This window comes from Micropterus salmoides, unplaced genomic scaffold (assembly GCF_014851395.1).
Source record: "Micropterus salmoides isolate LMB-PRFRI ecotype aquatic unplaced genomic scaffold, ASM1485139v1 Ms_hic_scaffold_1, whole genome shotgun sequence".
Lineage (NCBI taxonomy): Eukaryota > Metazoa > Chordata > Actinopteri > Centrarchiformes > Centrarchidae > Micropterus > Micropterus salmoides.
The window spans coordinates 14,725,894-14,741,029 of NW_024040040.1; the positions used below are offsets into that span (position 1 = coordinate 14,725,894).

The 15,136-nt window shown below is 43.2% G+C and overlaps 2 protein-coding genes across 2 annotated transcripts in view; one reads left to right on the plus strand and one right to left on the minus strand.

The window, feature by feature from the left end:
- Positions 1-388: 388 nt before the first annotated feature.
- Positions 389-14,990, minus strand: kpnb3 (karyopherin (importin) beta 3). The gene is made up of 26 exons (XM_038719427.1): positions 14,835-14,990; positions 11,938-12,018; positions 10,940-11,132; positions 10,652-10,754; positions 10,421-10,517; positions 10,233-10,337; positions 8,225-8,347; positions 7,990-8,110; positions 7,799-7,886; positions 6,852-6,958; positions 6,559-6,683; positions 6,260-6,349; positions 5,931-6,104; positions 5,589-5,807; positions 5,393-5,476; positions 5,170-5,302; positions 4,417-4,538; positions 4,157-4,253; positions 3,730-3,902; positions 3,491-3,602; positions 3,226-3,281; positions 2,998-3,120; positions 2,211-2,430; positions 1,896-2,124; positions 1,652-1,793; positions 389-1,511 (listed from the first exon to the last, which is right to left on the minus strand). Exons 1-26 carry the CDS (start codon positions 14,910-14,912, stop codon positions 1,425-1,427), a joined length of 3,282 nt encoding a protein of 1,093 aa, XP_038575355.1. The 5' UTR covers positions 14,913-14,990; the 3' UTR covers positions 389-1,424.
- Positions 13,801-15,136, plus strand: part of LOC119903135 (semaphorin-5B-like) — a 37,894-nt gene continuing 36,558 nt past the window's right edge. Inside the window, exon 1 of the mRNA XM_038719428.1 lies at positions 13,801-13,979. The gene's annotated coding sequence lies outside the window, so the exon portion shown is untranslated. The remainder of the gene's footprint in view (positions 13,980-15,136) is intronic.

The window sequence follows — 15,136 nt, forward strand, 5'->3', positions numbered from 1 at the left end:
CGCAAGTTTGGAGAATGACGTATGGAATTACTATAGTCATACGTCACAACCGTTTTAACAAGTTAAGCTAACTGAGCACAAAATTAAGCAGTTTGTCAAATTTGGCTATGTGGGTAATCACTAAGGAAATTACTCAAAATGAAATCAGAAATGTCAAATACACTGGGGGGGGGGCTTTAAATATGTCATATTGCTGTTAAAAAATACATACAATCAAAATAACTATCCCATTTCTATAACCAATAATAAAATGCTAAAATAATTGCACTCTTAAGATGCCGTTTAAAATGTTAGGTTACCGTTTTGTATTTCTTGGCAATGCATATATTTAACATTGTGATAAATACATTTATGAAATCCAGAACTGAATCAAATAAGGACCAATTAATCAGAATTCAAGAATGGAATTTTATTGTTGGTAGTTTCTGGAAGTCCATCACATACCTGCAGAGCAGCAAAGGGTCAAAACCATAAAGTTAAGATTATCATGGTAGCACGCATTTTACAAGTACTCTACTATTCATGTTCCTTCAACTTTGCTATGTGACCAACTACAAATCATTGCTCTTCTTCTGAGAGCCCCTTAACACTGCTACTTAAAGGGCTGAGAACCATTCAGCAAACATTTCATATTCAGTCTCGTTTCATTTCCCACAAAAGAGCTATCTGGAAGGCTATGGAGGAACGCTGCTTAAATCAAATGTCAACTCTCCCAGACGACGACGTAAATTTCCTAACTATTTATATTTTCTAGAGTTAGCCACTTAACATGCCATTAACTTTTGAAACATAGCCTCATGAGCTGTGGCAGACAGAGGCTCCCCATTCCCCCCCAGGTAACACTGGGAACGAGAAAAGAAATAAAATAAAAATACAACCAAAAAAATTCACAGGAAACAGGCAGAGACCGCCCAGTGTGCATGTCCACCTCATTCAATTGCTCAGTCCACTAGAATTGTCCTTTCCCAATTTCCCCCCACTATGGCCCCTCTGAGCCCGACTGTCCAATGAGTTTGTGTTGGGCAATGTGGAGAATGAGTCCCTCTGGGCACAGCGAGACAAGTCGAACATCAGGGAATGGTTGGAAACAAAACGTCCAGATAGAAAACATAACTATGATAAGACAGGGACGACTGACACTTTACTCTCGTTCCCACTTCCTTAGATACAGGGTGAAAGTCTTTGAGGTGGATGGCCAATGTCCTCCATTGTTATAAATATCCAACATGCCCCTCCGACTCCCAGTCAGCTGAATGTAGGTGGCGTTATATAGGAGTGGGGCAGAGGGGTGTGGATGGGGTGAAGCTGGCGTCCATACACACTACAGATCAGAGCAGGAGGAAGAAGAGGGAGTGTATGGAGAAGATCCAGGAGCTCAACTTTTCTTCATGGGCTTTTTAAAGAGCAGAGAGGTGACCTCTGGTTCAGGCAGTATTCAGTAGGTCCTGTATGGCTTTCTGCTGTGTCTCGTTCAGTGTCGATACACACTGCGTCCATAACCCCGCTGACACCTGGAGGACACAAAAAGATCAACCTGGATATTGATTTATGTCCACAGAAAATCCTACACAATACATGTAATTTCATTTAACAGTGATTTTGATGAAGTCCAGATGTAGATTCTTGTGTACAGCGACGAGTGAAGGCTCACCTGTACTTGACGGATTACATTTGCCAGCCGTTTGCTGCACGCGTCTTCACTCTTCACTGACTCGTTTGCAACTCCGTCTGCGATGATTAGGAAGATTTTAGGAAGGTTGGCGTTGTCTGGTCCGAGGACAATGGGGTTGTTGCTGCGGAGAAAAGACATCAGTCAGCAAGTGTGAAAAAAAATATAATTAGTTTTTACATCCCTTTCCACCTCAATTAAGACAAATTAGCGGAGGCTGCCTTACCTTTCAATGAGGTCACACAAGAAGTCAAATGTGTGGACTGCCTCCTCTTTGTCCTCGTTAAGCGGTAGCCAGCTGAGCCAATGGGGAAGGATCTCGTTGACATTTACACACTCTGGCCGAAACCTCATGACCTTTCCAACAGCAGAGATGCAGTTTTCTGTGGCGTTGACATTCTCCTTGGCACGCGAGTCAGCTGCCTGGATGACTCTGACCAACATGGGGATGGCCTCTGGACCACAGAAACACAAAGATGTTGTTTGAGTTCTAGCAAAAAACTGCCAATCACAACAAATTGAGACTAGAGCCAGGCCATACCTGTACAGAATGGGCGGTAGCTCTCTCCCCCATACTGAGCCATGACACCAACACCGTAGGCGGCCGCCTGCCGAACCTCGGGGCTCGTGTCACACAGTGACTGCAACATCGGCCGTAGGAAATACTCTGCGTATTTGAAGGAGGTGGGGCTGCAGTGCTCCACCACATCGTCAAAGATGCACAGACCCCACTGCCTGTCAGCCCACGGCCTGTTGGGACACTGAAGACAAGCAGGGCCAGTTTAGACAGTATGAACTCTAAATTTAAAGAGACCTCCTTGGGTTCTGGGAAATGGTAATTGTCATTTTTTTAAGGCAGATAACTGACAAAATAATTAAGGGACAAATCAAAACAATTGGAAGATTAATTCTGAATTAAATTAGCAATAAGTTGCAGCCCTACAAGCGTCACAAAGGTAGTGTTCATTGCCAGGCTGCTGTATTGGACCACATTTACTAACTGAACAGCTCAAATTTCCCATAAAAATTTTTAAAGAGTCTTTGAGTTAAATATATAAAATCCCCCATGATATTCTATAAATTCCACATTGTTCCCAAATGGGTGTACAAACAAAATCTACCTACTGTCTACCTATGTAAATTAATTTTACATCTGATGTGATTGGGCTGTTCAAGACATTTTGACACCATCTAGTGGCCCTTCACTTCAAGTCCAATAAATAAAAAGGTAAACTGACTACATGGAGAATAAATCATGTGCAGAACTGCGTTCAATATTTGTACAAACATGATTAATTCATTGCTGATCTGACAGCAGAAGTACTTACTATTAGCTGTACGATGAGCTGCAGCAGCTGTTCAAACCAAGGCAACACCTTCTCTTTGTAGCTGCTGAACACGGAGTGCAGGATATCTGACACTTTGGTCAGGATGTACACATCGTTCTCATCCTGTAGAGATAAAAATAAGTGGGCACACATTATGTGAGTGAGATTTTAGACAATAGCAGGTTTTCATAACCGCTCCAAGTCCTTTACTGGAGGGAAAATAATTACCTCGTCTTGTAATGATTCCTCCACCTGCTCATCATAATCCTCATCCTGTCTCTTAGCTGTGGAGGACAAAGAAGTTTTCTGTGACAATTGTGCAGAGACACTCATTGGGGAGAGTGTATTGTCATGGGAGGAAATCATGGGAGGTTAAAGCTTTGTCTGAGGATTGTGACAAATAACTGTGCCCGAGCTCGATTTGGAAATTTTGTTTACATCAAGGGAAATGCCGTACTAGAAAAGTAAAAAAAAAGTTTGAACGAAGTCTCACCATGTCTGAGCTCCTGGTTCTTAAAATGCTCCTCTAGTTTTCCTTTCAAGATGCCACCCAGCTCCTCAAAATGCTCATTGTTCAGACAGCCATCTCCCATCAACTCAATGCACTTGAACAGAACATAGAAATCAGTCAGGTCAGTAACTGGACCTGGTTCCTAAAATCTTATGTTCAAATCTTCAGGGAACATGTGAGGGGGGAAAAAAAAAACAACCCCCCCCCCAAAAACAAGTTACCTTGGCAAAAGAGTGCATGATCTCTGACAGGACGTCAGAGTCTGGCTCAGTGCCGATGGCCTTGATGAGGGCGTCGCACATGAAGAGCCACATCTGGGTGAGGTACTCTGGCCCTCGGACCCGCGCACACTCCAGCAGCAGGGGCATGGACTCTGCTGCCGCCACTCGCACACGTGAGGATGGTTAAGGAAATGGAAAACGTCATCAAGCCCCATGTTCTTTCACATACCATGTTTCAGCATCACGAAAGCCTTTTCCCCAGAACTGACATCTAAAATATATAAAATTCAACTTTGTCCACAAACAGGGAGGCTTGTTTTCACCAAGTTCTGGTTTATCGTCTGAGCTTTTCAGATGTTGAAATTTCAAGCCAAAGCCACTAGTCGTTTTGGCCTTTAGGTCATTTCAGTCTAATACAAAAGGATATCATCATGGAAGTAAAATTTGAGGAGAGGGACCATCAGCTTAACCACCTGCTCTGTGTACTCCACAAAACCCTCCTTCAGCTCTTTGGCATAACACACCTGGAAAACACAGATTGTCTCATTAACAGAGCTGAAACACAAGCAATGACCTAAATTTCTTGTGCTCTGCCAAATCGGCCTCAGACACCCCCGGGACCCTGACAGTTGGCAGGACATTCTTGCGTTTCAATGCTCTACTTCTGCAGCGGACAGGACTACTTACCAACATCTGGCAGGCTGTGGCCTTCTCCTCGAGGCCAGCTGTCTTGATGCCAAAACTCTGCTGGTCTCCCAGGTTGACAAACTCCCAGCCGTCATCTTCTGATATGTTCTCCATGTCCTGGGCTACAAGATAGACACACATTTAACTACTGAAGCTTTCATTTGTTTTGTACTTAATGCCCACTGCTTTTGCATTGTAAAGGACAAGCACACTTTAAAACATCATGGTAGGAGTTTCTGATTATTGTGTAGGAGCCAATTTCATAGTTTAATTTGTTAGTAAATTTGTATATTTACATACTTTTGCGTGATTTGTTAATGCTCATGTCTTTGCAGGTCCAGAAAAAAGAGTGTGCTGCAGCAGACTGAAGGAGCATACAGTTTAGACCTTGCGTGGCTTGTATAGATGCCTTAATACCTGAGTTAACGTTTAGTTCATGCAATCATGCAAGCGTCAGGTCTCAGTCAGTCCAAGAGTGATCCAAGGAAAACAAAGTGGTCCCTACAATTGGGATTGTCATCATTTTATGGTAAACTGCCATTTAAAAATTACAGCTTACTTAATCCAATTGCCTAAGTTGCACAAAAAAAAGAAAAAAACCCTACTGTAGCAACAAAAGTTGAGGTATAAAATTACAAAAAAGTGCACCTCAGGTATACAGCAGCAAGGATTTTTTTAGTAATGTGACAAAATGTAATTGCTCCAGCTGATAAAAATCCAGAATTTTAAAGTGTGCATCTGTAATACACTTACTGTCGAGCAGGGCCACCTCAGGCTTGATGGAGGCAGTCTTCATCAGGGGGCCCATCACCACAGGCAGGTACTGCTGAAACTCCTTCCCCAGGATCTTGCACATCCTGGCCCAGGCTGAGATCATGTACGAGATCTAACCCAACAAAAACGTCACGACAAGTTGACTATGCAGCAACGGTAATACCAAGAGAAAAGTTTAAAGTTGCTTTCCAAGTCTTCCTACCTGAGGGTCGTCATCCTCCAGGTCATTGAAGTCAGTCTGGGTTTTGAGGAGCAGCTGCATGACGGCGGAGGCATCTGGCATGAACTAGAAACAAAAAGGAGGACACGTGAAGATGTATGAAGCTTGGACGTGCAGTGGGATAGGTCCCCTTACAGACATTACTGTGGTAGTTTGATCACATCCTGTGCAGGCGTACCTTCTCCTTGCCAACAGCCAGCCCGATGAGGCTGATGCACTCTATGGTCTTGCCACGAAGCAGCCGCAGCTCCTTCTGCACAGCGTTTTCTACAATGTGTTTGAGTGAGGGCATGAAAAGGTCGTAGTATGGCACAAACTTCTCCTCTGCTGTGTCGGCCACTGAGGCGATTGATGTCACCACCTGCTCCAGGACCAGTTTGGTGCCTTTTTGGATCAACTGGGAGGAGAGAATAGGACACAGTATAAGGTGTTAAGCAGGGGCTAAAAGTGGGTCTGGAAGAAATGCCTCTTTGGCTATATCCCTACTGAATGATCAAGATGAAGTGGGGGGATTAATTACCTCTTGCAGCTTGGCTACCATAATGACATGAAGGTGCTGCACCAAGCTGTCCAGATAAGGGATCAGCAGTGATTTGGGACAGTCCTCTGTAAAGTTGATGAGGGCGGCGGCAGCATGCGCCTGCACCCGAGGGTTAGTCTGGTCCTCCATGGTCTGGAGCAGGGCTGATATCACCTGGAAGGGAGGTGGAAGTCAGTCTTAGTCCACTGTAAACCTTTACTACAGTTAAACATTGAAAACATGTACCTGTATATTTCTTATTACATTAAAATTGAAGAGATGCATCTATTAAATGTCAGTTTTCACAGCTGTAACGTCACTTCAGTTACCTTATCATGGAATTTCTTTTGGAAGGTGGGGGCGAAGTCTGTGGCCATTTGTCCAATAGCGTTGCAGGCAGCATAGCGTACCCTTGGGTGCTGAGAATGGAAAGGGAAGCCAAACACTTAACCATACAATATAGTTACAGATGTCCTGTAACATTGACCCTATAAGTAAAGAATCTATCCATCCAACTGTAACGTCACTATAAACCTAACAAAGCAAAAAGTAAGTAACATGAGCTGAGGTAAGTCTACTATGCGTGGCATCTTTGATTTAAAATCAATTTTGAAGTGGTGTTTCTTACAGGATCGGAGCAGAAGAGGAGGACAAAGCTGACAATCTCTTGGAGGATGGCCTCCATCTGCTGGTGGCAGCCCTCGCCAATGGCCGAAAGCGCCATCAGCCCGGCATGGCGGTACTTCCAGTCAGCTAGTGACAGAACACACTGGGTTGATCTCATGTTCACACTGCAAGCAGCAAGTAGTTTCTTTTGTACGCTTAAAATTTGCTTTCAAGTTGTAAATCTCTGCAGGAGGCAATCCCTAATATGAAACTTCAGAGAGTTTCACTGAGCTGTGTGTCAGCGGGTTTACTTACGGTTCTGCAGCATCTGCATGATGTGCTGTTTGATCATGGGCAAAACGATCTTCCCTCCCAGACCACAGGCGATTCTGTCGAGAGCGCTCTCCCCAGCTACAGCATTACTGGTAGGTGACAAACAACAAGTCACTCAACACCACACAGAAGGGTGCACACATTTCCAAACCTTAATTGACCCTTCACTAAGCCACGCCCTGAATACACAGCTGGCCAATCACAGCGCAGTATAGGACTCTAACTGAGGTCCGACACTTTCGTGGCTGTGCTCCATTGACTCATATGCAAGAAGTCATTCTCTAGCTTTCTTAGATATGGTCAAATGCTGTTTCCTGGGACACTTGTAATAATTACAGAGAGGTTGAAAGGAGACGATTTATTCCCTTTCCAAAACCTGAAATAAATCCAAAAAAAAAGTCTGCTGCGGATCGTTCATAATGTAATGTTAGCTAACGCTAGCTAACTTCATACCGACTGTAACGTAACAGAGCCCTACAGTTCTGCTTTTTAATAACTGTAATGAATAGAGACCTACCAAGCTTTACAAGAACAGTGTTGTCGTTCATATCGTTGTCTGTCTCAATTGTTGGGGGATGCAGCGGTTCACTTGTACTGTGTGAGTGATAGGCTTTAGGCTGAGCCAGTTTGGCAGCCTGAATACAACCTTCAAATATATAATGCAATGGCAAAACTGTGTTGGAAAAAGCGATCTCGGAAAGCAAATTTGAAAATATTTCTCCGGGAGTGCAGCGCTGACAGTTTGTCGGACTTAGCAACAGTAACCAAGGGGGGCGGGGCTTAGCGAAGGGTCAATTTTGATCTCTCAATGTCAACATGTATTTATCTTATAGTAATCGTGCATACTCTCAACCCTCCACACAGTGCAAACATGTCTGCTCTACAGGATCACATGGTGAGGATGGTGCTGCGTGTCCACCAGGCCTTACCTGTCAAAGTCATCATCCTCCAGCTCGTCAGCCATGGCCCACTCATCGTCGTCCTCCAGGTCCACCATCATTGCCAGCATCTGGGGAACTGAACACACAACAGGTAAGTACAACTGTCTAAACTGTTCAACCCAACAATTTATTAGGGGAATGGTGAAGTGTAGTGTTAATTGACAGAACTAAATCCTCACCACTTTGAGCTACAATGTTCGTGTGTTTCCTCAGCATGGCCGCTGCAGTCTCAGACAAGGTGACGATGACCTCCAGTGCCAACTGCCTCTGCATATTGGTGAGGTTGGTGTCGGCACACAGCTGTAGAGACATGGCAATGTGTTGGTCAAATCAGCTTTGTGAAACCAACGAACTACAAGACAAGACTTTTGTTTTACATCAGCAGAAAAGTTATATTGGAGCTCTCTGACTCACCTTTAGACAGAGCTGCAGGGTGGCCTCCAGGTTGGGTCTCAGGTATTTGGGTGCTGTGTCTGCAATTTCCACTAAGGACTTGAGCACAGAGTCGTCTCCCTGGTAGCACGATTCATTCACTGCCTGATTTAATAAATAAATTTAAAAAAAAAAACCAACACACGCGCTGGAGTTAGTGCTGCTAATTTACACTGTCACCAAATCTGACCTCCAACTCTACCATCATAAGGACTGGTGAGAGAATACCACTAACTGTTGCAGAGCTTAGTGAGGATGCTCAAACATTTACAGTTGTTGTGGAATGACAGGATTCAGCATGTTTAATCAACGTAATCTGAATTAAATGTTATCAACTTAGAACAGCTACCAGTCCTGTTATCCGTTTGCCAACAGAACTTTATTCTTCATTGAATGCAAACAGTGCGTCATCTCCAAGTAGCCTGACAAGAATTTACAAGACACTCTACACCTCAAAAGGCAAACAAGCAGCAAGTAAGCACCACAGCTCTCACTTTAAAGTTTCATCTTCCATTAGCAGATATGTTGTTCCTTACTCACATTCAATATGTTGAGTTTATATAGTTTTGAACACAATGGAGAGATAAACAAGACCCACACAAAACCCAACATGCCATTTTCACTGGGATCTTTTATTGTATTATAAAGCCAAACGTGGAGTGGAGGATGCAACTCCAACTCTTGGATACTGTGACCAGACAGCTGGACTCATTACACACTCACTTTTATTTATGGACTTTTCATCTGCTTTTAAAACACTGTATACATTACACACACCACCCACCCACCCTTTTGCAACATCTAGTCGAGCTTCAGGTTCACCCAATACTGATTTTATGGATTAAGAATTTTTTACAGGATAGACCACAACAAGTGTGTGAATGGTTTTAATTCTAGGAAACAGCTTTTAAACGCTGGGCTCCCCCAAGGATGTGTTTTATCTCCTGCTATTTTTTTCTGTTTACACAAACAATATATCTTGTAACAGGGTATGTATATAAGTATGCTAATGATATGGCCTTGGTAGCCCACTTGTCTGATTACCACCAAACAGTTAATTATCTGGTCACAACATTCAAAGAAATTTCCCTGGACCTTAACATTGATTAAAAACCAAGGAGCTCTGCTGTCAGAGCAGGGGAACTAAGAATTCACAGCAGATGTTTCAACCCCTCAGCATCAATGGTCAGCTAGTTGAACAAGTCAATGTTTTTAAATATCTTGGGACAGAGATGGACACATGTCTTTTTCACAGCATGCAGAAACTGTATAAGAAAGCCCAGCAGCGTTTACACCTGCTGAGGAAACCGGTCTACTCATCATTGAATCCATACTCCCTTTTAATATTACAGCCTGGTATAATGCCCTTACTGTTAAGCACAAAATCAAGCTAGTAAGATAATAGGCTCCCTCAAACTCCCTTAACAGGATCCCACCCACCCAACCAATCCTTTCCGTTAATGCCATCAGGTCGACGCTACAGAGTCCCACTTGCAAGGAAAAACATTTTTAAAAAATCCTTCATTCCCACGGCCATTACTATACTGAACAACCACATATAGAACATATCACATTTTTGTATTCTGCACATGTCTGTACAACTAATGTGGCTGAACTGTCTTCAGTGTATGTTTTGTGTTTTTTGAGCCTGTCTTGTCACTTGTTACATAAACTTCCTATCTTATCTATGATCTAAGCTAGCATTAGCTAATGACTACACAGCAGACTATAGGACATGAAACATTTAGCATTGATTAATGATCTCAAGGGACTCATGACGATACTTCACTAACTGCTTAAAATACATTAGTCGTGCAAAATATTACATAGGGGCATCACAAAACTTTCTGGATTACAAGTTCCTGGAGCTTGTGGGAACCATCAGATAGCATTGATAACTAATGTATGGAGTCGCGCAGGTTCCACAGGGGGCAGACAGAAAAACACAAGAATCTGAGTCTGATGAAGATACGGGGATCCTGTATCTTACCTGCAGGATGCCTGGCAACAGGTCAGCAAAGTGTTTCAGTAGTGCCGTGTTTCCTTCGTTTGACAGAACAAAGGATGCTGCAGCCCGAGCCGCCAGGGTACGAATCTGAAGGATCATTTGAAACAAAGAAATTTATAGTCATAAATCAGGAAGTAACCTGGCAAAAATAAATTCTTCTAAGAGCTTACATGTGGGTTTGCCTGGTCCTGCATGCACTGAACAAGCATGCGCTTGATAACCTCCATATAATGCTGCTGCTGGTTGCCAAAGATTCCTGGGAAGTTCCTAAAAAAAAAATTATCCAAGACGGACACACCTGTCAGCCACCAGTACTTCTGTCTGAGCATACAAGTAGTTTGACTTCATAGATCATGTAACTATATGGCCTAAATCAAGGAGGAAGTGAACAGGGGGCTCACCAGAATATGTGCAGGGCAGCTTCTCGCAAGCCAACATTGTCAGAGTTGACAGAGTCAAACAGAAACTTGAGCAACTCTGGCCACTGGTTATTCCCATCATCATCTAGGTGAAAGAAAAGATTATTAATGTTTATTTTAACATTTTAAATCAATAAATCACTAAAAATTGATCATCCAACACCTACAGCACCCAACAAGTGAAATGATCACCCTTTGACAATTTTTTTTTTCTTCACAATACAAATTCTATAACCAGAGGATGACAGATGATATTAAGAGGAGCGTTACCAATGAGGTTGCGGCACAGCTCAGCTGCAATGTCGCAGACCTTCTTGCGGATGGTTGGTGCGGTCTCCTGTTGGATGCTGGTCAGTAGCTCCGTCTTGATGGCGGTCTGCATCTCCAGGGTCAGGCCTGGGTAGATCTCCTCAAAGGACGACGACAGCAGCCGCCGCAGCAGCACCGCCGCCATCTGTTTGACCTGAGTGGACAAATCACTGGTTTCAACATTACGTCGTGCTTCTCAACATGGCTCCCAACATAAATCATCATTTTAAACAAAATAAATTAATGTTCTCACACAAGACTGTTAATTTCTGCTTTAGTCAAGCAGAGAAACAGTTTCAATACGATTATAAGCCAGTTTATTTTACAGCTTTCCTTTGGATTATTTTGGCAGTTTACAATCTAAATTTTAATTAAGACTCCCTCCCTCTAATACACACACACTACACTGACAAAAGCTTGCAGCATCTCAGAAAGGCAAAGTCACTCTCCTGGGGCCAAGCACCTCTCTGCCTGCTCCCATTTCAAGACTCTAAAAATATCACTCTTGAGGTAAAGAAAAGGAGAGGAAGCATGAGGGACCAAGCAGCTGGTGGATTCGGAGTAAACATGACTGCCCAAATGCCAAAACTGTGACTCATAACAAGCCTTCGGGTCAGGCTGCAGGGAAGGCCCACATATGATGGCCAGACTACATTCTTAAAATGTTATCCATGTCACACATGTTCCTGATAGTAATGTGGACAGGATGTAAAACCACACATGACATTCTAATACTGATTCTAGTACCTAAAATGTTGTCCTTCCTGGTACGACAAGGCTCAATACCAGAGCCAGATATAATACGTGGCAGGTATCCGTTTTAACTTATATACAGAGATGTCCCAAATAAAGTTCAGTGTTAAATTACTGATTTCAAAACCCTGGTGATTTTTAAGTTCACATGGACTCGGGAACTTCACACGGCGTGCCACAGATGTGTCAGCATTAAGTGTACAAACCTCCTCTGCAGCAGATGCATCTCTGATGGCCTGCAGCAAGAATGTGATCTTGGTTTGGCCCGGGATGGTGTCATAGGTCTCCTGCAAAGGGAATGAATGGACAGTGGCATGGATGAGGTAAGCCATTTTGTGCGTGCTTACAGATCCACATTAGAAGCCCCGTGAAAAATGAGTCTTCACCAAGAAAGGGTCATGTTGACTTTGTTTCAGTCGCAAAGAAGCCACATTTGGCACATGCCTGTAATCCCACACTATGGCACGTTTCAAGCTGAACCTTATGCAGACGTTGATTGGTAAATATTCATAATTTCATTCAGCTTCATGGATCAAGTACCAACATGGGTGTGGCCATTAAAAACATGTTTATTAACTGGATTTGTATTGTTTTGTCTGTAAAATATCAAAATCCTGTACTGCAATTTGTTCATTCTGCAAGTCAGAACATTGATTCAATGGTAAACTATTAAGTGGAACACATGAACACTTAAGGGTTAAATATGACGATTGAGTAAACCTTTTAAATTCATGGCTAGAGTAATTTAAGATCTGTAATGGGGAGTCATTGTTCTAGGTTTTGTTTTACTCCTACACTTTACTTGATCATTTTTTTATGATCTGGTGTGCCTCGACTTGCCATCGAAGCTAAAACGACTGAAATGAATGTCACTGCTGAGTTAATAGCTGGGTCACAAAACATCTTCCAGTGGAAAGCTTTAATGTTTACCAGCCTCATGGTGTTTGCAGTATATTAACTCAGCAATGACTGTCATTTAAGCTTCGACAGCAAGTCAAGGCAAAGCAGATCATATAAACCTCTTGATTAAGCAGAGACTGTAGGATTAAAACTAAACCCAAAATGACTGATTACAGATCTTAAGTTACTTTGTCCTTATCCATGAATTGTAAGACTTTCCACTGGAAGACTTTGAACAGCTGCTAAATATGGATTGATCAGCCGAGTTTGAATCCGATTTTCAACTCCTTATGATAAAAACCACACATTTAGATTTGAAACTTTTCCATCAGAGGATCAGTGTTAAAATGTAGCGAGGCACACTTTTACCACGTCAATCATGTCTTTCCCACGCCATGAGACACGAACATCAGAGGGGGACGTTTAAGATAAACCAGGCCAGTTGTTTTGATGCACATCATGTGTTTTGTTTTGGTCTCTTAAGATGCTTCATTAAAGCAACATGAGATGCAAACACATGATGCTCTGTGGGGGATGCAGTGGAACAAGACAGGATAATGTATAAGTGCTGCTAGTAGTAAAACAACATCTTGGCTTTATTTATTAGGTGAAAGAATTAAGAGAAGATGTGAGGTAGATGTGCACACATTTGCATGACAAAGTGGAGTACCAAGATGGTGGGGGGTAAAACCTGATTGACCAAACTAATTTAAATATAAACTGGATGGCCATATAAGCTGAGTTTTTACTATTACAGTGCACGCAAACACATCAGCAACTCCAGCCTTAACCCAATTTCTCATAATAATGTGATTTCTTGGGCGGTGGCTCAGTATCACCATCTGCTTCACATGAAACGTTCAAGTTAGTTATTTTTACTAAATGCCTAGTAGCACATAACAATACTCCAACAGCCCAAATACTTTCCAGTATATGACCATATTGAAGAACTACACTGAGCAGTAAAACATGTCACTAGTTATAGCAAATGCTCCCCAATGCTAAAGAGAAGTAAACCACCAACACCTCTAAGACAAATTTTAGACTAACAATATTGTACTTCATGGCTTGCCATCTCTCTCGCGTGGATCTGGACACCTAAAAAAATGTAGTGTAGCTGTAGTGTTCTGCTGTTGAAATATGGGTTTAAAGTCCTCTACAAATAGATCAATTCCTATTGTGTGTGTAAAACAGAAAGGGAGAGTTTCTATAAAAGGATGAATTCCGATGAGCTTAGCATCGCGGCAGACAGTCTGTGGTTTACAAAGAAAAATGCTGACTGCCAGTGAGAGGCGTGTGTGATAAGATTCAACCACCACATCCATCTAAAAGTCGGGTGCAAAGAGAGGTAAGGCAACCATGCTTTGCCGCGAACAGAGGCTAATCGTGGTGGTGGGGAAAGTGAACAGGCCAGCTAGACACTGCCCAAACAAATCCTCAGAGAAACTAATCCAGCGAGAGGGGGTGGCCTGAGCCTGTGCAGTGACGTGACATACTTCTGAGCTTCATCAAACCACAGGCACGTTTTAAACAGCTGTGTTAACCTTACTTTCACCTAAAACGACGGAAGGCCATTGCACAAGTACAGCTAACACGGCTCGCCGTCTGCATGAACTGGCTCCTTAACGCCACCTGTAACCCACTGCTGTTTTGCTGCTCGTCACTGCGCCTAGTATAACGTGACATGTACGTCGGTGTCTCATTTCAGAACTCCGTTATGCCTTTCTTTAATCTTTTAGCCACACACTTTGTTTAGCGTTAGCGTGCTAGCTAATGAAACTAGCAACAATGTAGTAGCTCCTTAGCTTCATGCTACTTCCTGTACTCCACTAGCGTGATCATTAGCCACACTGTCAGCTGGCGAATTTAGGATTGGTGCCCAGCAAACCGATCATTTCACTTGGAATCACACCGACTGAGAGTGACATAAACACACACGACCTCACAGTGTCAATGCTGGGAAATCATCAATAAGATCTACGTTGTGTCCACATAACTACGCAACATGGTGGAGGTAGTTAGCCTTAGCTGACTTGTACTGGGCTTCACGTTGCACGTGGGCTACAGAGCCTGACGTGAAAGCTCAATGCGCGCGCGGCCAGGCTGGATAGCGGGGCGGTTAGCTGTTGCTAACATGACCGCCCTGATTTCTATCCTCGCCGAACTTGTCACCCACGAAAACAACTATGTCTTCGTCTCTTACCTCTGATTGTTTCCTGACGTTGTTGTCAGGGCTCATCAGGTTACCCAGCAAGAGGTAGAACTGCTGCTGTTCCGCCATTGCAGTGAGATCCAAAAAGACCAGCCGGGTGGAGAAGCGGCGAAATGAGCCCGGCAGACCCTGCTTTGGTCACACAATGCCGCGATCGTCCCATTGGCTTAATTTATCATCTCTACTCGCCGTTGATTGGACCAGAGACATGTGGCAAATGCAGGCCATTGGCTCACTTGTGTTCTGTGCCCCTATTGGATGGAACCGACACATGAAGGTGAATGCGTTGTTCC

Coding starts and splice junctions, on each gene's coding strand:
- kpnb3 (XM_038719427.1), bottom strand. CDS start 14,912: ATGGCGGAACAGCAGCAGTTCTACCTCTTGCTGGGTAACCTGATGAGC. Junction 4,539..5,169: donor TGAGGTGGCCCTGCTCGACA/GTAAGTGTATTA, acceptor TCTATCTTGTAG/CCCAGGACATGGAGAACATA. Junction 1,512..1,651: donor ATGTAATCCGTCAAGTACAG/GTGAGCCTTCAC, acceptor TGTGTCCTCCAG/GTGTCAGCGGGGTTATGGAC.